This window comes from Mytilus edulis, chromosome 1, assembly GCF_963676685.1.
Source record: "Mytilus edulis chromosome 1, xbMytEdul2.2, whole genome shotgun sequence".
Taxonomy (NCBI): Eukaryota; Metazoa; Mollusca; class Bivalvia; order Mytilida; family Mytilidae; genus Mytilus; species Mytilus edulis.
In genome coordinates, this window is record NC_092344.1 from 44,603,135 (window position 1) to 44,628,460 (window position 25,326).

At 30.9% G+C, this 25,326-nt stretch overlaps 1 protein-coding gene across 22 annotated transcripts in view; it reads left to right on the top strand.

Moving 5' to 3' along the window:
* LOC139512644 (plexin-B-like) overlaps window positions 1–25,326 on the top strand; it is a 120,993-nt gene that overhangs the window by 51,028 nt on the left and 44,639 nt on the right. For 11 of the 22 annotated variants that reach the window (XM_071300534.1, XM_071300405.1, XM_071300523.1 and 8 more), the window contains 3 exons: window positions 3,112–3,254; window positions 20,641–21,989; window positions 24,392–24,589. In XM_071300534.1, the coding sequence (XP_071156635.1) occupies window positions 20,799–21,989; window positions 24,392–24,589 (1,389 nt within the window). In that variant the 5' untranslated portion in view covers window positions 3,112–3,254; window positions 20,641–20,798. Of the gene's footprint in view, window positions 1–3,111; window positions 3,255–8,075; window positions 8,196–12,151; window positions 12,273–12,486; window positions 12,733–15,283; window positions 15,338–20,640; window positions 21,990–24,391; window positions 24,590–25,326 lie in introns of those variants that run through there. The other 11 variants (XM_071300423.1, XM_071300432.1, XM_071300502.1 and 8 more) reach the window with 6 other exon arrangements.

Genomic DNA, 25,326 nt, shown 5'->3' on the forward strand with positions numbered 1-25,326 from the left:
CTTGACCTCATTTTCATGGTTCAGTGGTTATAGTTAAATTTTTGTGTTTTGGTCTGTTTTTCTCATACTATATGCAATAGGTCTACTATATTTGTTGTATGGAATGATTGTAAGGTGTACCTATCTAGCGGGCAGATGTCATGTGACCTTGACCTCATTTTCATGGTTCAGTGGTCAAAGTTAAGTTTTTGAGTTTTGGTCTTTTTATCTAATACTATATGCCGTAGGTCATCTATATTTGGTGTATGGAAATATTTCATGATCTTTATGTCAGTCGCGCAGGTTTTATTTGACCGTGACCTCATTTTCACGGTTCATTGCACAGTGTTAAGTTTCTGTGTTTTGGTCTATTTTTCTTAAACTATAAGTAATAGGTCAACTATATATGTTGTATAGAAGCATTGTTAGCTGTACATGTCTGCCTGGCATGGTTCATCTGACCTTGACCTCATTTTCAAGGTTCATTGGTCTTTGTTTAGTTATCTTGGTTAATGTTAAGTTTATGTGACAGTTATATTAAAGCTTAGCTTTATACTTAGGACTATCAACATAATATCAATGATTAGTATAGAAGGCGAGACATTTCAGCGTGTGCACTCTTGTTATATTAAAAATAAGCTTTTAGGGGTCAGTCTGAGAATTTTGAAAGGAAATGAGCTACATGTACCACTGTGCTATATAGCTTTCATTGTATACTTGTGTTGAATCTTCATTATTGATTTAAATGGCCTAATTTTGTAACAGGTTGTATTGGCTATATCAGTTGATAGTTAAAATGATCAAATTCTATATTAAATTGTCTTTTGAAATCTATCTTTTATATGCAGTCACCTTGATAAATATAACCAATATGTCTATGAATGGGGTAGGTGAACTAAATTTTATAACAAGATTGTCATCATTTGGAGTGTGACCTTAAATGTTCCACACGATTACCCATAATTATAATTGTAAACATTTAAATATACCTTTTAACACCTGGGACAACCTGTTTATCTAGATTTCAGGTAATAATTACCTTTATCTTGTCTATTTCACAGACAATTCTGTCAAGGTCTGATAATTTGTTTGTTTTCATGAGATTCAGGTGCAATCATCTAATATCTTTTGATTTCACTATGGATAAATTATAAACAGGTGCTCTCATTTTCTTCAATTTTGCATGCATTTACTACTTTATTTTAATGTTCCATGAAGAAATGATTGCATAGTTAATAGGTACAATCAAGCATATTGATATATACCAGACAATCATTACTTGTTCTAATGATATTTGCTTTCTTTTTTATCAGGATGAAGTTTAATATTACATTTCATTACTTCTGAACTTTATCAACTATTTTTGGGTTATTTAAATTGAAATTATTAGATCCATGTTTAAGAATGGAAAAACAGTGAAATTTTTCACACCAAACTTAAATGGGTCGCCCAACTCTGAGTTCCAACTTCCGGTACCTTTTTTTACCTTCTGAATATTAAAGATTTTAGAAAATGTATATTAGTTAGCTCAAATTAAGCTGGTGTCAGGGTAATAGAGTGGGACATCATTGAAGTGAAATTATAATTGGAGATTTACCAAATTTTAGTAAAAAGTAAGCAATTTTTTGGTATATTTTGGCAAAAATATAGCATAAGTATTGCCAAAAATTTTCTTTGCCAGGGAAAAGATAATTGAAAAAAGCACTTCCCATCATGTATATATATGTTAAAGGCAAGCATTGGGTCCTATATGATTTATCTGCATGTGTAATTTATCAACAAAATGTATCAACATTTCAAAACTGCAAATTTTAAATAATTTTAAATTTGTTGGAATTTTTGCCCCTATTTGTACTTATTCCTATGAATGAAAACCATATGTAACATGTTTTATTGAAACAAACAAAGGCATATCAGATTTCATCTGACAGCTAGGTCTTCCTATTAAATTTAGAATACACCGAAAGCCAAGGATGTCTGGATTTTTGAAGGATGTGGGTCTTGCATATTTTAAAGAAGGGGGCCTTACCATAAATGAACACCCCCCTGATATGTACCTGTAAAATAAGTACACTTTGATACAGATAACAAGTTTAAGTAGGAATTGATTCTAGAAGATGACCTAACCCAAGAAGCTCAACACCAAAAATATTGAATGTATATTCTAAAAAAAAACCATCTTTTTGATGAGTCTTAAAAAGAAGAGAGTTTATCTATGAAACTTTATTAAAAAAAACCCTGCTCGTTTTGAATAGCGCTAAATTAAAACTTGAGTGACAAATAAGCTATTCTCTATTTTATAAAATTTTAAAATGAAATCAGCTGCTATGTATAAACTTAGACTTCATGTCTTGCTCAACATCAGGTTTTTGGTACTTAGTAACTTTTGTCAATTTATTAGTAAATTGATTTCCTTTCAAGAGTTGTCATAAATCACTACCACCCTGTTACCTACCTGTAAGGTAACATAATACTTTTTTGTCACCCTCGGTAAATGGATGATTCATGTTTTACCTGGGTTTATATATAGGAGTACATAGCCCAACAGGTAATTGAACAATCAAAACTGTAATAAATTTGTAGGTAATTGTTTATCGATCAATTGCTAAGAGTTCATGAAAATCTACCCTATATTGTGGTGTAACTTGGAGTCATTATCCTTACATTTACCAGGCAAAGATTCTCCAAATATCAATGTATTATTGTCACAGAGAATTGTTTTATGGGATACCTAATTGGTGCATTGACTTTTAACTGCTGGACTGCATGCTATTTAGCTGCTCAAAGCCAGGATATAGGAAAACGATCGCCACCTCCATTTCTATAGAAGATTGGAACAAAATAGAGGCAATCATTGTAAATGATTTAACTTAGAGGATAATGCATTGTTTTTTAGTTAGAGACCAGAATTGATTGAGGCAATTTTTTGCTTGTGTAAGCATTGATTTTCATAGTTTCTTCTAGTGTTACATTAGAAGCATGGATTTATGATATGAATACAGATCAAGTTTTGAGTACCACAGATACTCCAGAAAGGAATAAATAATTTCATTTGTTCATAAAATTGATTCCTTCTAAGAGGGCAATAAGCCCTTAATTGATCAGCAACTAATTTAAGTTTCCTGTTTGTAGTTTTAACAGGATGCTGTTCTTGACTAAAACTGAAGATGTGATTGTCACACATTAACACTGGCAAAAAACGGATGTAGAATGTACCGTTCAGGTTAAAATCTTGTGCATTGGTAAACCTGATCTAAAATTTGACTGCTTTGAAGGTAAGTTTTTGTCATTTATATTTATAAAACATCTACACAAGTAAATATATAAAAGAATAAGTTGTGGTGTGATTGTCAGTAAGACAAATTTGACTCAGAAAAACAAAAAACCAAAAAGTGAACATCTACACTCTTAAAAGTAGATAAAATTGACTGCTTTTTATGATGAAGCAAAATTTGATGTGTAAAAAAAAATGGCACACACTTTTATATGCTAATATAATTTAATACAGATTATTATGATTAAATAGATATCCAATTTTATTTAAGGACATCTTGGTGTAAATAAAAAAGTTGTTAATGAGTACAAAACTTGTAATAGATTTACTATTATCAACAAGATCTGCACATCTCGAACGGAAGAGACACAAGTTATAAAACTTGTCTCATCCGTTAGTAAAGTTGCTAAACAATTAAATATGTAAAACTAAACTAGTTCTCTCAAGGACCAAACATTAAGGTGGCATTGACCGCTGATGATTCCTGAAATGAAATTGAAGTATAGAACTATAATCTATTTTAGGTAACAAATACATGTTCGATACAAAGAAAATATCAGTTTTTATGTAAGAAAACTGTCAATGATACAGTAGCAATATTTATGTCACCAAAAGTTCATTTATAATGATAGACAACAGATCCACATTATTGCAAGCTCTTATTTAAAGTCTAGAATCAATTCAACAGAGACCATGTTACATTAACACCCAAACTAAGGACAGTCAGGTGTATAATGCTGTGATTCATTTTCATGATTTTCTAATATTATTGCTGTAATTGTACAAGGAAAGATCTCTTTCAGTTTGACATATTTACATTATTTTTCTTATGTCAAAAAGTACCAAATAGTATGTAGTAAAAAATTGAATGTAGTACAAAACATGGTACATTAAATGTGTGAATAAGACCAACTAATATTTTGATTGGTTTAGTCATTCAACTTTCGAATCATTATATTCAATTGCAGTAATTCCAGACTGATAGATAGATCAGTATCTATTGATTACTTAAGGTCTTTCAATACTAATTCAACATAATAAATCTAATGATTCAGAGGTGAAATAAGAGTTTGAATTCAATCAGTTTGATAGTTAGGGGTTAAATACACAAATTTTATTTCTTAACCTTCTTTCAATTTGATTCTTTTAGTTTTTTCAAAGGAAATGTGATAGAAACTATGATCAGACAAATTTGTTTTTCTTTATTCAATCCCATAACACTTCTGTCAACTTTACCTAAGATTTGCAGTGTTGTATGGGAATGTATAAACTCCTTGTCTTAATACTGAATGACACTGAACAACCAAGCCAGACATTTTCTCTGCTCATCTTAATTAAGGAAACACAATCATTAAATTCGGATTAGACTTTTTTCGTTTCATTTAAATAATCAATTCTTCATGAAGTAATTGACGGCCATTCTTAGAAAAATCTCCATGAATTATCGATGATTACATGTAAATTAAATTATGGAAAGCGTTTCTGTATCCTTAACTAAATTAAGCATCATGTTCTTTGATAAGCTGTATAAAGCTCACAGGCATTTTAATTTGTGTGGTTTTATAATCTGTTAAGTTCCAATTGTTGTTATAAATATAGTGTGAGTTATTGAAGTTTTATGGGGTTTAAAACTTACCACCTAATAGGGAAAAAGAAAGGCAATTGAGATGGAGACAAAAAGAAAGGTTTTGAATAGAATTTATTTTCTTTGTCTGGTCACTAACAGGAAGTGACATAATAACATTTATTGTTGAATGACTGTCCATAAATGGAATAAGCTTCTAAAAGAAGAGGCTTTATGACTGTATCTATGGAATAAGCTGAGATTTTTTTTTTACTGTACAAATGGACAGCTGCTAAAAACAGGGTTTATATCTGTATCCATGGGCTTAAAGCTGCTATAAGTCTGTTTATTATTGTATTAATGGCTAAACATAGGGTTTATAGATTTTTTTATGTCATATCAGTGAGAGGATTAGCGAAGCAATGAAACCTGGTTTAACCACCATTTTCTTCATAAGGATTATGCCTGTTTCAAGACGGGAATTTGTCTGTTAAGTTGTTTTCCATTTGTTTGATGTGTTTGAGTTTTTGATTTTGGCCTGTTGAAGTATTGATTACAGCCTGTAAAACAGATATGGTTTGGTTTCCAATCTTAAATCTGACCAGACTCTTAAAGAGTGAACAGATTATATTTCCCCAACAGTGTTGTGACCCTAGACAGCACCATGTCTAGACTTCTTTTAAAGGTCTCCTAATGAGACAAAGGTGTCTTTTTCTTCTTTAGATTATTTTTCCATTTTAAGTAAAAGACTGATAACATGCGTTTAAGTTGGAGAAGTCCCAGAAAAATCAATGTCATAGACAAGCTTTTTTCCCATGTGGAGAAGATTTAGCAAGAAACCTAAATGTCAATTTGCTGCAGGCATGAAGACTTTACACGAAAAATGTCATGTTACATGTTGAAATTGAAAAGAAAGCTACATGAACATACTTTTTGAGACCACTGATGAGTAGATAAATTTACAATTTTGTTAAAAACAGATAGAAATCAAGAAATCAGTTACAATTATTTGTTTCCTGTCGGCATTGAAACATGCACTAAATATATGATATTGATGACTTTGCATGAATGTTATTATTGAAAAGAAAAGGTTAATCTTTGAAAACGATTATTAAGACAAAATGTCAAATGTGACATGAAATTTTTTTAAGACAAAGTTCTTTTTAGATTTCCAATGGTTTTTGTGGTGTCATATTGGTTTAAGTTACTTTATGATAAAGTTTCGCTGCTTGACAATTGTTAAAAGACTTATAGTGACCTCTACTCTCTTTTCTTGTGGCCAAAAGACCTTCAATAGGGATCGACATTGTGTTCTCCAGTCTGTGCATGTCTTTCTGTCCTTTACAATGAAATTTTGAGCACATCAATTTGAAACTACATGCAGTAGTATATGTATGTTGATTACAAACCTTTAAAAATATATTCCAAAATTAGGGTTTGACTTGGATATTAAGATTCACTCAGAACATGAAAATGTGATGGTCAAACAGTGCAACATGTTATCTCATGGACACATATTCTTAGAATTAATACTGTTGGGTTGCTGTGTTACATTTATTCAAAATATCTGCATCATTTGAAATTCTAAAAGACATTCTTTATTAGTAGATCTTAAAGTTATTAACAAGTAAATTGCATAATGGGAGGTTCAGTTATGAGGATATACTGTGAAGTGTTTTCCTGTGATTCAGGCACAAAGAATAACATTGTAGACACAAAGTCTGTGTCATACCTGTAACACTTCCCTTACTTCCTTATAAGTGAGTAAGTAAAGACACTGAAAATGAATATGAACTCTGTACTGGACAGATATTCAGTGAATTGTAACCTCTGCTAGCTTGCAAGGTTAAAATCCCCAAAAAAGACATCACCATTTCAGGACACATAAATTCTGAGTCGGTCATTGTTTTTGATTCAAAATGCTTAGTGGAGACGGCAAATATTCAAATGAACAAAGAAGTAGAGAAAGCATAATCTGTTTATAAAGTTTAAAGTCATATTACGGAAATAAGCAGGAAAAAACTCAACAAAAAACAGGAAGATAAAACTTGGTATAAGGACCTAGCAAGATCTAGACTAGGGCAATTCACGTTTAGTATGATATGCTGACAAGCTTCATAAGAAATTACATTTCCTCATTGGAATCCTTTTAACCTTGGACAATGGTGTACATTTCTAGTATTGCAATAAACTATAAAAAATCATTTGAAATGGATATTTTCTTATCATTTACATAACAGACTGAGCAATAAGTTTGATCCAGTTCATTTTTCAGTATCATTTCCTTACTTCTTCATCAATATTTCATATTTTATATGATTCTGGAGCATACATAATGAAAAAATGATGGGTCAGATTTCATATAATCAGAATATTTCTAGATCCATTAATTCTGAATAAATTGTGAATAGGCAATAATAGTTACAAATTATTTCTGCAAATTTCTTATTACTGTGGAGTATTAAAAAACTTTTTTTGTGCATATTGATATCTGAGTTCCTTCAGTTACTGAAATAACATTGTGGTCTCATAATAGCAGATTTGCCTTGATTATACAGGAGGTCTTTGGTCCCTGGCTAGTCTAACATAAGACTTTAAAATTATTTGCTTAGCATTGTAGAACAAAGACTCAGTTGTATCAGAGTCGGAACAATGTAGGACCTTCATCATTGAGAAACTCCATACCATATTATAAGTCTGCTATAAGAGGCTCGATCAAACATGAAATAAATGAAACAATTCAAATGAGAAAACTATATAGCCTAATTTATAACAAAATAGATATGACAAACATGAAACAACTACTACCACTCAACTGCAGGCTCCTGACTAAAATGGTACACGCACATAAATGATGTGACGGGGTTACTGGTAAACATGTTTGTGAATGCTCAATATTCCTCTAACATGGAGCAGTTGTGTCACTTCATAATATTGCATGGTGTATCAGCTAGTAACTGGGGGAAAAAATCTGCAGTATATTTTTCTTATGCAGCAAAATGAAATTATTGGAAAATATATAAATTCTTTTTGCAAATAGGCTGACATTTTCTACAAAACATGATAAAGAGATTGAGATGAAAATCACAGCAGGAAGCACAAAAAATGAACAGATATTGAATATTTTAGTATGCATTTATATAGCAATACAATGCAACTCTGTTTGATAAAGTCCATGTTTTGTTCAGAACACCATGATTTCAGTAAAAACCGACAGTTGCTGTATTGTTTGATTACTGGTAAAACTTCCAATTGCAGGTAGTTTGGAGAGTTGCCCATGCCATATGTTAACCTGGAAAGTTTTCATTTTTATTGCAAAGAAACCAGATAAAAACACATGTCTGTGTTATGGTCAAACTATAAAATATTCATGGACCTGTGAGTAGTTTATGACCTAAGCTTCCACCACTAATCAATATTCTTGACCTTTGTTATAGTAGAACTATAGATTAATTTTTTCTGAGAATTGTTTGAATTTCATCTGCAAATAATATTTGCTTTGGTAGATTGGTATCTATTAATTGGAAATGGTTACTCTAACCAAAATATGTACAGGCCTAAGCAACCACAATGATCAATTGAATTGTGTGAGATAGACGGGAAAATGTTGTCAGCTGATTCAATAAGATTAGTTTTTGTGCCTTGGTATATACTCATCAAGGCGATTATTTTGGGATTGAATAATAATTGATTGTTTGTTCACTTACTGGACTTTATTAATATATCGAACCTAATCCAGTAGTCTTGTCACAAGAAATTTTGTTTTGTGTTGACAGAATGTGATCAAGCTGATTAAATAAGATAATTCATAATTTGTCTCATTTGTTTCATTTTTGGAGGAAATCGTATTTTGGAATTGGATCCTGTTTATTTTGGCAGCTTTATTAATAATTTGAGTGATATCAGTGTTTTATTAAGAAGTAATTTCTCTATAATTAATATTTTAAATGTTACCGATAATTTGAGTAAGAAATTTATTTTCCTTTGAGACATTTTCACAGCTGAATCAATAAGATTATTTGTCTGTAAGTCACAAATATGATTTTGGAGAATACAATAATTGAAGATTTCTTTCCACCTGTGATATTATTAATATTTTTGACAACATTGGCTTTTATGTCCTAAGGAGATTATGTTCTATGTTGACATTTACTGGAACTTATAATTTTCTTGTCTGAGCTGAAGATACAAGTCTGGTATTGAGCTCCGAGGGTAATTTTCGTAATCGTTATGGATTCATTATATTCACAAAAAAATTATTATGAAAAAGACTTGAAAAGAATTATCTTTAATAAGATCTGAGGAGGCTTAAAAATCCAGCCTGTAGACATTTAAATCATATTGCAAAGAGCATTATATTTCTTTGTTTGCCAGATTTTAAGGGGGAAAACAGATGAAACTTGACAAAATTTAAAGATGAGAGAAATGGGATTTGAAAAAAGATTACATGTAAAACTTAAAGTTTAAGACTGATATTGGATTGTACTGATCTTGTGAAGACTGTCTTGAAGAGGTGATTTAAAAGTTTTCTACTATGCTGGAAGCTGAATATTCTTACTTCAGTATGAATAATAGTAAATGATGAAAAGTGGTTTAACTATTTATAAAAAAAATTTAAATATCATGTTGTTTTTTTTCCTCTTCAGAGACTTTGGTGTCTGAAGTATTTTTGGGATGTATCATATTATTTTTAGACTCAAGGTTGACTTTCTCTCCTATTGTTTTCTTCTTGCATCAAACAGCTTAATGAGTACTGAAAAGAGGTTGAACCTTACATAACCTGACTTCAAGATTGTCAACAAAAATGAGTTTATTGTTCCTCATAATAGAATTGATTAGTTAACTAAGTACAGAAAAAGGAAAGATCATAAAAGCTCTATACAAAACCTTGCATGTCAGAAAAGCTTGGGACTTATAACCAAGAAAATCAAAATTCATTTAACATCATAGTATTTCTTTGTGGATAGGAAATCTATTTAGAAATTGATTTGCAGATCTGAAGTCTAAGATTGGAAATAACGTCACCTTGTTAAGTGTCATTCAAAAAAACATGTGGGTACTCATTTCATTTCATTAATTTGTGGAGAAAAAAATGTTTAATGAAATTGGTCTCTGATAATGGTTTAAATACGCTCTGCATGTTTTTTGCAATTTAGAAACACTCAATTTATTCGTGAAGATGAAATGGGAGTTTGTTTTCATAGTGACTTGTCAGTCAAACAAAGTCTGAATATTGTATTTTATAAATCTGATGCAATTAAAACTTGCCAAGGATATAGATTTTATAGAATTGAGATGTCTGGAGTACATGATGCCTATATCAAATTTCTTAATATGCATTTACTGTAATTTAGCAAATGATTAAGGGATGCGATTAAAACAGATTTTGTTTTATTTTTGCATCTGTTTTTTACAAATATTGTTACAAAATTCAGTGCAAAATAGTGCAGAAAAATTGGCTTTTAACATGCTGATTGTAGGAACTTTTACTGATGAACATCACAATTCTTTAAACAGGTAAATATATATTAATGAGAATGAGAATTAAAAAGTCTAGAAAAATTCTTTATTTAAAGTCCTTTTGTAATAATTTTGTTTATGCCTTGTGCTGATCTGGTGATAAACCTTTCTTCATCTGATTTTTGTCAAGCCTGTTACTTTTTTTTTCATGTCCAGGCCTTTTATGGCTTACAATGTAACACTTGTGTTATGATCATTGTTGAAGGCTGTACATTCAACAAATGGAAGTTTTTAACGACCTTGACTGGCTATACAGCCCTTTCACGGTCGCCTGGCTGTACATTTACCTTTAGTTTCTACATTTATAATTTTTGGTCTCTTGTGGACAGTTGTTTCAATCATTTGCAGTCTAGTTTCTACATTTATAATTTTTGGTCTCTTGTGGACAGTTGTTTCCATCATTTGCAATCATAGAGGAAGACATCTTATATTCATAAAGTCCAAAAGCAATGGAATTTATTGAAAACAATAATTTACATCATTCACAGACAAAACATTTTTTTCTTGATTGAATGAGAGTGTGTTTTCCTGTTTTATAAAAGATTGACAAAGTGCAGTGATATTATAAAGTAGATGTTGCATATGTAATCATAGAAAATATTATAAATCAATGTCTCTCTTATCACTAAAACATTCAATGTTATTCAAAAACTGCATTCAAATTCTATAATTACTCAGGTTTTTAGAAATTCTATCGGACTTCATAATCGGATTTCCACATGTTGTTTACACCATTTGATGGCAGAATAAGTAGAAAGACCACTAAAAACCAAAATGAAGATTTGAATTATTAAAAACTCCAGACAGAAAGAGAAATGCACTTTTATTAATAAATAGAAATGTCTGCTTTTGATGTTGCAACAGGAGGTCAGTAAAATGATCTTTTAAAAGCGATTTGTCCACTTTAAAAGCATTGAAGAGTAACAGCTGTGATGACCTTTTTATAACCTGACAAAATAGATATGCTACCTGTTGATTTAATATTTGACAGGTAACCTGCCCTGACAGGTGGTAATCACACTGAATAATATTTTTCTTCTGATTTATCATTGTTGACAGATTTCATATTGTTTATTCATGTCTTTGCTGACAAGGCTTTCAACATGTTCCTCTGTTTTAAAAGTTCAATATTGAAAATTAATTTCAACAGAAAACCTTGTAGAGACAGTAAGAGGATTGGTAAGGGGTAGATAAGATCCTTTCGTCTTATTATATCAAAGAAGATTAATTTTATTATGAAAGGAGATCTTTTGTCATGTCATAAGAGACATTTTTAATATATATACAACATTAAATGATATGAAGATATGGAATAAGATGGGTCCGTGTTGAGTAGCACCACATATAATGAAGTGATAGGTTCTAATGAAAGTTAAGGATTATCGCATTGTTTTTGAGAATTAATGAAAGTTTAGGATTATCGCATTGTTTTTGAGAATTCATTATACTATATATAAAAAGTACACTTGCATCTGAGAGTTGACGCCGACTTGAAGAAAACTAATGACCACTAACTCTGTTGGTTTTAACTTTAAAGAGTGAGTACAAGTATAAATTAACTGACCAATTTAATCAAAACGCTGTCCACATTTCTGTTTGTTTTCTTTCTCAATTAATTTCACTGATTTGCTTTGTGTGGGGTGTGTCTGGCTTAGATTGGAAGGTTATAATGGTCGCAGAAAGTTAATTAACATTGGAGCCTCTCCACCTACATTCACAATTTTTAAATGACCCTTAAGCGTAGGTACTTGAGATGGTCATATTACTTTCTATCTGAGGTGTTTGATTACTAACTATATGATTTTTCAAGTGTCATAGTTTATTTCTGTGTCAGATCAGTTGAGGTCTTGTGTGTAGTATTAGTTGGGAATAATTGTTTACATGGGATTTTTATGTTTTTTCTAAATCTTTTGGCAGTGGATGTTGATTTAAAAGGTTTGTAATGGATAAAGTACACAGCATGTCTGTACATCTGGTTTTATGTACAAATTATCAGGTTTTAATTCACAAATATTTGGCTATAAATATGATTATGTAAGTAGACGCCATTAAAGATCTAATTTTTATTCATTTGATGAATTAAAAACTAAAGAGTTTTAAAGATAACTATTTTGGTAAAATATTTCAATTAATCAGTTTACTTTTTTGCGTTTTAGCTTTGATGTTATTATACATGACGACAGTAAAACACAACTCTCCAAAAAACTTTGTTTTGTTTTTGTGTATGAAAATATGTTATCTTCTTCTTAACTTGCCGGTATACTAAATGACCTGAATATAAAATTAATCATACTATAAGTAACAAGTTGGAGGATAAGTGACATCCTGTTCTAATGAGATGACATGGAGGACATACTAATAAACACTTCCTAATAATAATTCTATAGCATGTAAGGTAAGCAATATTTACTGTTCAAACCAAAATTTTACTTTTAAATTCCTTTTAAAAGTTAGTAATACTAAAGAAATAAGTATGTGCAAAGTCTTTAGCTTTAAGATCCTATTGAAAATTTCGAATGTTCCCTGAAATTTTCAGGATGAAAGTATTAAGATTACATGTAATTTTAGTTTTCTTGCAGTTGAGAAATATAAATGGCTGCCATGCGAGTTATTAGAAACTTTTTGGTACATTATAATTTACATACAGCTGTTTGTTGCTTTTTGATGTCTTTTAAATAATTCAAGTATAATGTAGAGAAAATTTACTCTTTATTTTTTTCAATTTTTTAATCAAGATGAGAGAGGAGGGTTGAAATCGCCAAACATTACTTTAGTTTAAAACGGTTAACATGATCATAATTGTTTTTACAAAGTTGATAAATCTTGTGGTAATCTACAGTTTATTGGTATTTTTTTTGTCCATATTGGTCGCCATACAGTCAGAATTATACTGCATCATGGTAGTTTTTCATGTCTTCCTGGGGACTGTTGTGAAGTTGCATGTTAAAATTCATATCACATTAAGTAACATATTCATATCCTGATAATGCATGTAATATTAACCATGGTACATTAAACACAAATCTATGATCATCATATTTTGGTCCCTGAATTATCCTTACATTGTATAACCTTACAAGAAAATGGTTTTATGTAGCTTTTTGAATATGAAAGTACAAGGAAATGTGGTATGATTTTCAATAAGACAACTATTCCATCGGGTCCAAATGACATGAATTTAAGCACTCCATTGATAAGCAAAACCCATAATGTAAAGTCAGATATAAAAGACCAGCAGATGTGACAAAATGTGAAATAAGAAATGAGAAATTAGGTATTAGGGTAGGGGAGACTTATCAAACCATCAGGTAGCTGGTCCCTCTGCAATTTTGGACCCTGATTGATTTATATACAAACGATGAATGAATAAAAAAATATGATAGAAATTGTTTTCTTCAAAATATCGCACTGCCTGATGCCGTTCCTTTATAGAAATCTTCTTTGTCAAGTCTTTGAATAGATAATAAATTTTAGTCCCTTATTTTATTTATTAAACTGTACTGAAACAATTTCTTTACTGTAATGTTGGTTAATTTTGTGGTCACAGTGGTGTCGATTTTCAATAATTGTGTGGTTGATGAAGAAATGAAACCTTTTATTTCTATTATCATGTAACTTGTGGCGAGGTGCAGTTTTCATAATATCTGGTGCAATAGAAACCTATGAAATTGAATGATAAACAGAAAATTACAAATGTACTGGCAGGATAGGTACAATATTATATAGAGTGATGGATTGTTTGTGGTTAATCCATGTCTATTTCATGTTAAAGGTGTGTAAACAACTGGGATAAACAATGACTTTTAATTCTGCTCACGCAAATGAACAAATTTGGACTATTTATTACATTCCATTTGTAGATTTACAAATGTCTTGTTTTCTATTTTCTTTTTTGCAATTGCTTTGTCAATTAATTTTTCGACTTTTGTTAGGTATCTTTTATCTCTTTTTAAAAGCTGTGAATAAGAGTTAATAATTTGTTGTAAAGCTGTGACTTACAGCACACTTTATTGAGTGTTATTTTATTAAAGTTTTCCAATGGGTTCTCTCATAAAATTATGGAAAATATCATTTTTATTTTCACTTTAATTGACAATGTACTCCATGTGATTGGAAGATCATTTTTATTTTCACTTTAATTGACAATGTACTCCATGTGATTGGAAGTTGGTGTAATCTAAAATAAATTGCCTACAAAAACGCATTTGTAAGGAAATGTGTTTAACTTTCTTTATATGTACATAAAGAAGAAATTAATGCATGCAATACCTTTATTTTTCCACTCCATTTACTTAAATATAGTCATCCAAGGATGGAGAGACATGAATGAAGCCTTCACGGTAATGCACAACTTCCTAGTTACATCTTTTATAAATATAGAAATCAATGAGATCAATATCATTTTGGTAGTGTTCTAAAAATTATTCTTCTTTAAAAAGGAACGTTGAAATATTGTTGCTGAAGGTTATTTTTGAAATACACACAGAAATTATCACATCACTTAACAAACATGTGTGCGATCTAGAGTATATTTATTTGAAATTTGATTATGAAAGGCACGTCATGTAAACATTACAGTTTATGTAGTGGAACAAATGGGTTAAAATGTTTTTAATTATGGCGGGATAAACATACAACTTTCACATGTGATAATCTAAACTTGATCACAGTCTAATCGTAACTGGTTCTGACAGCTATAATACTAATATTTCTTTCATGATGTGCCTCATTTACAAGGAGAATTAATTAGAAATGACCTAAGGATAATTTATAAGTGATAAATTCATGCAGAGATGATCCATATACATAGAGATTAAATGGTTTGTGATATGTTAGTAGGGGTAAATATTTATGTAAACGTTGTACAAATCTTTGGAGAATTTTGGAAGAAAACATTGGAAATTCTTTTGGATTTAGTTAAGTTTCTATAGAGGAATGTTTTTCAGGGGAAATTCTGGATAAACGTTTATGTGTTAAGAGGAATGTCTTCAAACAAATGGGTAAGCTATTTTAACTTAATTATTTGTCATGTTTGGTTTTTTTTTTAATATTGATACATAAAAGTACACTTCTCTAAAAATGTTTATGGTATACATATCAATTCCTCATATAAAATTGTTATATGCACAAAATTAGAAAAAAAAATACAAAAAGCTGAGGAACAGTGCTTTTATTGTTTCCAACCTTGTTTGTCTATGAATATTTATCTCAATGACATTCATTCTACATCTGGTTTTAAAATTATATAGCGCTGTTCTTCATCTGAAATTCACCTTGCACTCCAGCATTATATCTTTGTAAAAACTCACCTCACTGCAAGTTTAAAAAAATCCCTAGCACCAGTTTGGGTTGATTCTTTGCTAGATGTTGTTACCGATAAAATCCATGTTGCACATCAAGATGTATCTCACAAAACGCAATTAACCATGTCACATTTTTACGCCTGTCCCTATTCAGAAACCTCTTAGGCCTGTGTTAGTCATGTCTTTTTATATTTTGGTTCATTTGGATGTTTCGGTGTTTAGTGTGGTGTCCATTTTGCTGAACTTGGTATAAATTCTTGTTTAAGGGCCAGCTGACGCCCTCGAGTACCTCAGGGTGGAGGTGGAGACTTTTCTTGTGTTGAAGACCCTTTGGTGGCCATGGGCTGTGTTCTGCTCTTTGTTGCATTGTAATTGTCTCTTTGACATATTCCCAGTTTCCATAGGTGTTGTATAACATGACAGGAATTTATCTATGAATAGGGCAAATATGCTTGAATCAGGACTGGTTAAGAATTTCTATAAACAAAGTGGCTGAAAGGTAGAAAAATGAACATGCATTTATATGATAAATGAAAACACTATTATATTATAACTGAAAACAAATTAGAGCATATATGTACAGGTGAACTTTGTCTACACAGTATTATTCTAAAGTACCTAAAGTGTGTTACATAGAGTTTATTTTTTTTAACAGTATAACCTCTGATAACAAAGCACTGTACCAAGTTCCTTGTGATACTGATTATATCTTTATTTCACTATTGTGCAATTTGTAAGATAACTGAATTTTTAAGCAATTACTTGTAGTAAAAATATAGAATACAATTTTTTTGGTTTAATGAATTGTTTTTTATTATGCTATTAATTCATGTAGTTTAAAGTCATGATTTTTAGAACAACTACAAATTTAAAGACATCATGTTCATTACAGAATGCTCTTCTACAAAATGTTAATAAAAATATTTCCCATAAAATACTGCCAAAACACTGCTAGGTAATTGTTTTACAGCTAACTAGGGATAACTCTTGCTGGGTAGATGAACTTTTTATGGTAGAACTCATTAAGGTTGTGTCATAATACATAGGAAAACTGATGTACTGGAAATCAAAACAACAGGGGTTAATATCTGGTAATCTCTAGGCAAGTAATGTTATAACAGGCTTTTTATTACACATAAAGCTGGAAATGTTAATCTAATTTGCTCAACTCTTAATTTAATTTTTCACTTCACCAAATAACATCTACTAAGTTACTGTTATAGGCCTGATAAAAGTACAGCATGGAGAGGTTTGGTAAATATACAATATATGTATGTTGTCGGAAAATATAAAATTTATTTGTATGAGCTTTAGAAACGCAGGACCAAAAGCGAGTCCCCGCCAAGCTTTTCTCTTGTTTCGTAGCAAGTACAAATAAATTTTATACTTTCGACAATATATATTGTGTTGATCCTGAAATTACTCCAAACACTTGAAACTTTAGTTATAAAACTAAATCTGTCACTAATTTCTCAAAGAAATTGACGTAGTTGAAACGCAGACTGCGAAGAGGACCCCCAAAATGAACTGGTTAGGAAACAGAAATATTCATATTACCGATTGCTCATCATGGAAGTGGGGTAACAGAAGACTTTATTTGTACAAGTACATATAAAGCAAAAATGTATTTGTATACATGTTATATGTTCAATAGTTTGCTAATTGCAGGATAAAAGAACATATTAAAATGATGCATGCAGTTTCTTTTGCTTTCTGTTTTTTTAACAAACATGGTGAAGTGTATCTGAAAATAAAAACAGATTTGTTGAAGGTAAACAAGTGTCATTTTAGACTTGATATTTTTGTATCTTTACATGGAAGGAAAGATCCAGACTATTAATTTAACAATGCTTGTGCATGTTCATAAATTAATTTTATTGACTTGTTGAAAAATGATATAAACTGGAGAAAGACCGTCTTTAATAAGCTTTATAATAAAAGAATTATTTGATAAGCTGACTGTTGTTATTAAGTTAGTTTCTAAAATTTCTGGTGGGTTACACATGATGTACTTAAAACTTATCTTACATCTGCAGACACAGGAAACCTTAGAGGAAATACAGTCTATACCAAGCTACTAATTATATTAAAAATAAGACCCTATGCAGTAAAGGTACTTACTTTTATGTACCTCTTGAGAGAAAAAAGGTTTGTCCGTAACTTAATGGGCAAATGCTTTGTTACATGTGCTTGTATTTGACATTGAAGCAGTTGATGACTTTTGTATATTTATGTGGAAAATTACCCTTTGATTGAAAAGAAATGTTGAAACTTGGGATGTGACTGTTATGACCAATGAAGTATGCCATTATGTTGTTTATGAGTAGATATAAAGGAGGATTTTTGTCACGTGGACCTTAATATAAGATATGGCACGATAGGATTGTATTGTTTAAGAATGGGGAAAGAACAGGGGGTAGCTTTGTCTGCACTTTCCCACTCAAACAATAACAACTTCAGTTGCTTCAGACCACTGCTTCTATTATATTAATAATGCCAAATGTTTTGTATGCCAATTCCAGGTTGGACAGCATAGTTTGTATATGTTGGGAAAGGAATCTTTTCGTTTCAAGTAAAGCTTTAGATGCCAGGCATGTTACATGATATAATGTAGTTGTGCTGTCATTAAACCATACAAAGTCATATGTAATAATATTAAGATGATATAAAATCCAAAACATGCATAAGTTTGTTTAATTTTTCTGTATCAATCTTGGCATCAAGTATATTTAAAAAAAAACATGTAGTTTTTTAGTCTGTTACAAAATGTTAACTTTAAACTGGATTCATTTTCAATTTTCTTTTAATAAAAGTCTATTATGTATTTTAACAGTTGTGTCATTAAGTTAACAATTAGCTCATACTATATCACCATGGTAGGTAATTACATAATAGTGCTGCTTTAATTACAACTTTTTACGCATAATTGTCCTGTAAAATAATATTTTCTATTAGTCCAGAGTTTCCAGTTAATGATAATTTTATAGAAACAAACTGAATCATTTAATTTTATTTCTTGAATTTATTCTTTTCATAATGTTCTCATTGATTGTGGTCTTTCATTAACACAGTGTTTTATTGACTTGTGAAAAACTGTGACAAAGACTCTTTTGTGTGGAGGTATAAACAGCTGAGGGTAGAAGCATCATGCTTCAGTTGTCATCCTTGATGGTAACTGATAAAAACCTGTGTAAAATCCATCTCGAATTCAATTGACCATGAAAATCTCAATATGGTTACCTTAATTATTTTTATGATCAGATTTTTACTAGCTGTGAAATTTAAATTACTTTTGACACATGCCAGAAACAAGACTTTAATTTCTGTGAGGTAAGATGCTTTTTATGGAGGTGGCAGCTTGAAAAGAGAAAATGAAATATTAATTTTAGTTATTGGGACACAAGTTTAAGTAAAAGATTAACATTTTATTAAGTGGGAATTTTGTTATCTGTAAATCATGGTTTAATAAATAAATTTGATTGCAAATTTTCAATCTGTACTCAGTGATCCAGAAATTCTCATAAGAGACTGACTGCCTAAGAGGGGGTCCTATATATCCAGTCATGTTTTAGTGACTCCTTAATTATCAACCATTTTCTCCCCCGAAAAAATATATGGGGTGGGGGGGGCTAGAAAACCCTCTAAATCTGCCACTGGTATTTTCTAAGTTTTGTTGCAATAACCATTTATATGATTTTATGGAGCTTATTGTATTGAAAAAGTGACATGGATATGCAAATTGTTTTCTTATTTTTTTTGTCATTGAGGATGCAAAGGACCATAGGATTTTTTTTTGTCGTTGAGAATGCATTGGACCATTTTGAAACTTAAGATACACAAGAATGTAATATCAATTGAGGAGACAAAAATATAAGAGGCAATACAACAAAGTGGAGGGGTGATGGCTACTGATGGGGAGGATAAAAGATAAAAATAAAGAAGAATCATTAAAAGAATGTTACGTTAGAAGGGGACAATAAAAGAAAATGTTGTTGGACATTAGTCCATCAAGAATTCCCAAAAATCTAAAACTAAAAGAAAATGAGAATTTCAGTTTTGTTAGACTTTTGTGTACAAAACAGGCATAAAAGAGAAGTCATTTAAATTTTATATTTATATAGCTGTCACATGATATTTATCATTTGATAAATGTTAGAACACATCTGCTTAGGTTATCACTACTTAATAATTCTATAATTTCAAGTAATTATTTTACACTTGTACAGTGTTACGTAAATACAATGGTTTGACTGTCTGTGCATGCAATTATCTTTTTTTGTAAATCATAACCTTGAGTTTAAATACTATTTGAATAGTTAAAATGAAGAAACGTGTTATCTGATATAAAAGGTTGTGCCCATTTGAAAATCGCTGTCTATTTTGATAAAAAGAAAGGGAAATATTAATTTCCGCACGAGTTGTTTTGAATAGGATGCATCTGTCGGGGTGTATTACCTGACTGAAATATATCAATGTATGTAATTCTGTTCAAGGGAATTAACTCTATATCTTTTGTTTGCTCACCTGCATTTAGAACTAAATGAGCAAAAAGAGAAATTACATTTTGTTACCTGTTAAATGCATTTTGCATCCATTAGTATAAATATTTTTAGGTAAACCATGACTTGCACAATAATGTTTCAAGTTACTTGGAGACTGAACATTGCAGACAAGAAGTCAAAAATTAGAAGTCAAAAATTTTGACAAGATATTTATTCACTCATGCATATTTTGAATAAAAAATATTGAAGAATAAAATAGAAAAGTAGCCAAATTTTTAGCAGCTGTGTAAAGGAATATTGTAAATTATGCGTACATTTCTCATAGATAAGTTTTTTTTAAATAATAATATGAAATGAGTTGGAGACTTAAGGAAATGGGAGGTTGGAAAGAAAGCATTAGGGTTATGAGACTCGAATTAATCCATGAATTTGAAGGAGAAACCAAATCTGAGTCAATAATAAAAATTGAAAATTAATGATCCTGATTTTTTTTTTCAGGTAAAGAATGATGATGGCTTTGTGTACTTGTGACAGAAGTCATTCTGAAAATAGCTTGTTGAACCGTGACAACTATTGTCTGAAACACACGTAACTATGAATGATATTGGATGTAAGCAATCGAAAGTAGGGTACAAGAAACAAATATATCTAAAGTGATGATGGAAAAAATTCTTTTATATTTAGTAAGTGTTTTACATGTGGTTAGTGCAGTTTCATCTTATAAAGTTGAAAAACAAATTCTAAAGGACGAAAATGGTTTGAATGGATCCATCACCCACTTTGTTCGTGATAATGCCACAAATACGTTTTATGTTGGTGCTGTCAATCGTATTTTCAAATTGAATCACTTGTTGGAAGTTCAACAACAACTTGTGACAGGCCCTGAACCAGATACTCACTTATGTACTGCTGAATCTAAATGTGAAGGAAAGACAAAAGAATTGACCGATAATTTCAACAAAATTTTACTCCTTGAAACCAACAGGAATGGAAATGATCGCCTTGTTGTATGTGGCAGTATATTTCAAGGTTTTTGTGAATTTAGGGACTTACAAAATATAAGCAGGAAACTGTCTATGAAAATGCAGACACGCCTTGTAGCTAATTCAAAAAGTGATTCTACTGTGGGTTTAATTGTAAAGCAGAATCTGAACGAAAATATTTTATTTATTGGAGCATCATACCCAATTAGTCTTCACTGCAAGGATGAAGTTAATAAGAATGTGTTTTCTCTTATACGTAGAGATATACCTGCTCTAAGTATGAGAAAACTGACCAGTGATGGAAGCGCCTTTTCACTATATAAAGAAGCCTCATTTATTGAACAACAGTCTCCTTCTGCTCTCAAATTACTCTATGATAAAATCAATAAATATATTATTGATTTTGTATCAGCTTTTTCAATTGAGGAATATACATATTTTTTATCCTATCAGCCATCTGATTTAATTCAAAACTGTGAAGCCAATGCAAACCCTAAACCCTCACAGTCTAGGATATCTCTCACTTGCAATAGAGATACTCACTTTTATTCATATATTGATATACCACTTACTTGTGGAAATACTAGTACTACAAATTATAAAATAGTGCGTGCTGGAAAAACTATCACACCTGGTCTTAATTTACGGAATAAACTTGGACTTAACAGTGAAGACATTAAAAGCAGTGAAATTCTTGTTGCTCTGTTTGAAAATCTGCATAATGGAAAAACAGATTCTGCAGTTTGCATATACACAATTGATGAAATACAAAAGAAAATGAAGTTTAATATAAATGAATGTCAGAAAGGAAGTGAAGCAATGAAAGGAGCACACTTTGACGATGGTGCTACTTGTAAACATCAGGTTTGTATACATTATAATTGAAACATGTAGTCATTTTATAGTGTCATCATCAACAGAATTGAAGAATTTGATGTATCAATTCATGACACAACATCACTACATGGAGCAAAAACTCTCAATGTTTTATTCTGTCTATTAACCTGCATTCTTAATTAAATTGACCACCATTTTAATTCAGCCTTTATAGCAATGATTTGATGGTCGAATTATTTTATATTTAGATTAAGATGAGACCAAAAACTATAACACATATGTTTCTGCTAACCCTACCTACCCTTATTTTTAGTGCCTACCCTAACACTTTTTATGCCATTTTAGAACTAGCGCTGTTAAAGTCAGACTGATTCCCTAGTAGTATCCTGCTAAAAAATGCTTGTAAAATAAATGATATTGCCTACCTACCTACCCTTTTTTTAACAGCATGTTAGTGGAAACACAAGATTATTTTTTGTTGGCCTAGTTGTTCAACTCTAATAATCATGACAATGTTCTTTAAATATTGTTAATAGATGTAAGTGGATGTGGTAGGAGTGCAAATGAGACAACTCTCCATCTAAGTCACAATTTGTAAAAGTAAACCATTATATGCTCACACCGAACAGCTAGCTATAAAGGGCCCCAAAAATGACTTGTGTAAACCAACAGTCTAATCTATATAAGAAACGAGAAACTCTTATGAACCACATCAACAAATGAAGTTTTATGAACATCAGGTTCTTGACTTGGGATAGGTGCAAACAAACATAGCTGATTTAAACGTTTTAAAAGGTACTGTCACCCTTATCTGAAACAAAAGTGAAATATCACAACATAGAAAAACACACTATAAATATCTATTGGAATTTTTTAACTCTATCAAAAGACATATTAGCACTAACAAATACATTTGATTTATGATACAATGTAAATACAAAATCAATAAAATAAAATAAAATAAGTGGTGAATAAATAAAGGCAACAGTAGTATACTGCTGTGAGATGACAGTGTGTAAAGGGTTACTTGACCTTATTTATTGGTGATGACCCTTATGTTCTTATTACCTATTCAAAGACTTTTCTCCTTCATGCCAGTTGCAGCTTATCCTAAAAAAGTGGTCTTTTTTGTTATCTTTGGTGACATTGGAACTCTGTTCTTTTATCATGTTTATTATACTTTCAAAAATAATATATTAAACAATACATAGTTGTTAACATGGTTAAATCTACTCAAACAATTGAAGTGTTAAAATTCCACCTTTAAAGGGCCATTTATTGGGGTTACTGGTTTTATCCCTTTATTATCACTTTCATGTGGTCAATTTCCTCCTGTGCTTTTATATTTTCAGATTCATTGCTCACCAACTTTTTGTTTTAACTGAATTTGTTACAGCACATAATGGCCATGTTTTAAACATGTTAAATATTCACCACAATTTCTAGGGGAGTCTTCAACACTGTTGTGCTTTTTTGTGGTGGTCAGTTCTTACTGGTCAGTGATATTGTTTGCCTCAAATAACAGCCGAAATTCTGCCTTTTCCCGTAGAGAAAATTCCCAATTACTAAACAAAATGGCTTAAAATTCCTCCCAAAAAGGTCTTCATTTTTCCCAAACAGTGATGGCATTGGTAGTAATGTTTGTAAATATCGTATTCCTGTTATTATTTTAATATTAAAAAGCACTTTTGAGATCCGGTTTCTGATCAGAATCATCATGGTGTTTGTAACACATGTGGTTTTCAATGCATTAAGTACCATCATTGCTTCTGTTTCTTTCCCCTCTCCAAAAAGTACCTTTCGAGTTGAAAATGTCTGACAATTAAAATGTACATAAAAAAACAGTGCAAAAAAGACAGCAAAGGTCAGCAAAAAATCAGAGATGTGTTTAAAATAATATTTCCCAATGTCAATAAAAAATATGCATTTTTCACAATAAAAAATGGTAGAGGTAGTTTTGAAAAAAGACAACAATATCACTGCTGGTGGAGCAAGCTGGAGTGAGGGCAGAGAACTTTTCCTGGCAATCCTAGTCATACACTAAACTGGAGTTGAGCCCGCCTGCCATGTGTAGGAATCGAACTTGCAACCTCAGTGTTCTTTTTTTATTGATGAGTGAGATAACTGCATTAAGAGAAATTAGTAAAAAATGTAGTCAGATAAAATTTTAAAAATCAACAATTTAAAATCGATCCTTTTAATCAGAAGTGCATTTTATGAGTTATTAAAGTCTTTTATGAAAAGAAAAGTTGGTGACACTAGACAAAACATTTTTACCCTGTATCATAGGAAAAAATCCATAAGTCCGACATCTGAAAAAAGTTCCTAAACCTGACAAGACTAATCCTTCAGTGTACTATTTAATCTTAAAACTCTACAATGAAGTTGTTTTATATATGTACTTAAATATTTATTTTTTATTGTCAAAGGGGTCAGTAATAGGAAGTGGATCTACACTGTGCAATACCATGAAAAGTTACTATGGAGGAAGAATATCTGGAGTGGTTGGTTCTCAAGTTCAACCTGCCATTGTCTTTGAAAATACTGCTTTGACTTCTGTTACACTTACAACAACATCTAACTTTACTGTAGCTTTCCTTGGTACATCAAATGGACATGTGAAAAAGGTAGCATTTTTTAGTATCAATTTATTTTTTATATTGCAAATATCACCCAAAGTTTGTTTAAATGATACAATTGGAATTATTTGGTAGAAAAAAACTTAACACATTTCATAGGAGTAGGTTTCAAAAGACAGTATTAATCATGACCCCTTAATTAAAATTATGAACACATACACCAAGCATGCAAGACAGGTATTGCTGTCCAGCGGCAGCGTAAACTATTTGTATAAAGCTTAAAATATTTTAGAAGGTAGAAGACCTGGATGCTTCATACCTTGTATGTCGATACATTATGTTGCGAAGATTCTGTCTATCATGGGTCCATTGTCATTGACCTCATTTTCATGGTTTAGTAACTGCTTGAAAAGAAAAGAAATTATTTGAATTTTTATTAGTGATAGATTAACTTAATTGAGTAAATAGGTTCCTTGCAATGTGCACATGTCTGTCAAACAGGGTTCACATGACATAGGCCTCATTTCATGATCAGTGATCAAGGTTAAAGTTACACGATTAGGTTGGTTTCTCAGACATTATAAGCGGTAGGTCAACTTTATGTTGTGTATGGATCGATTGTAAGGGGTCAGTCTGGCAGGTTTTATCTAGCCTGACCTCATTTTCATGGTTAAATGGTCATTTTTTTGTGTTTTAGTTGTGTTTTAAAGTACTTTGTGCAATAGGTCAACTCTTCCATGGAATGGTTGTCAGTCTGGCAAGTTTCATTTGACCTTATTTTTATG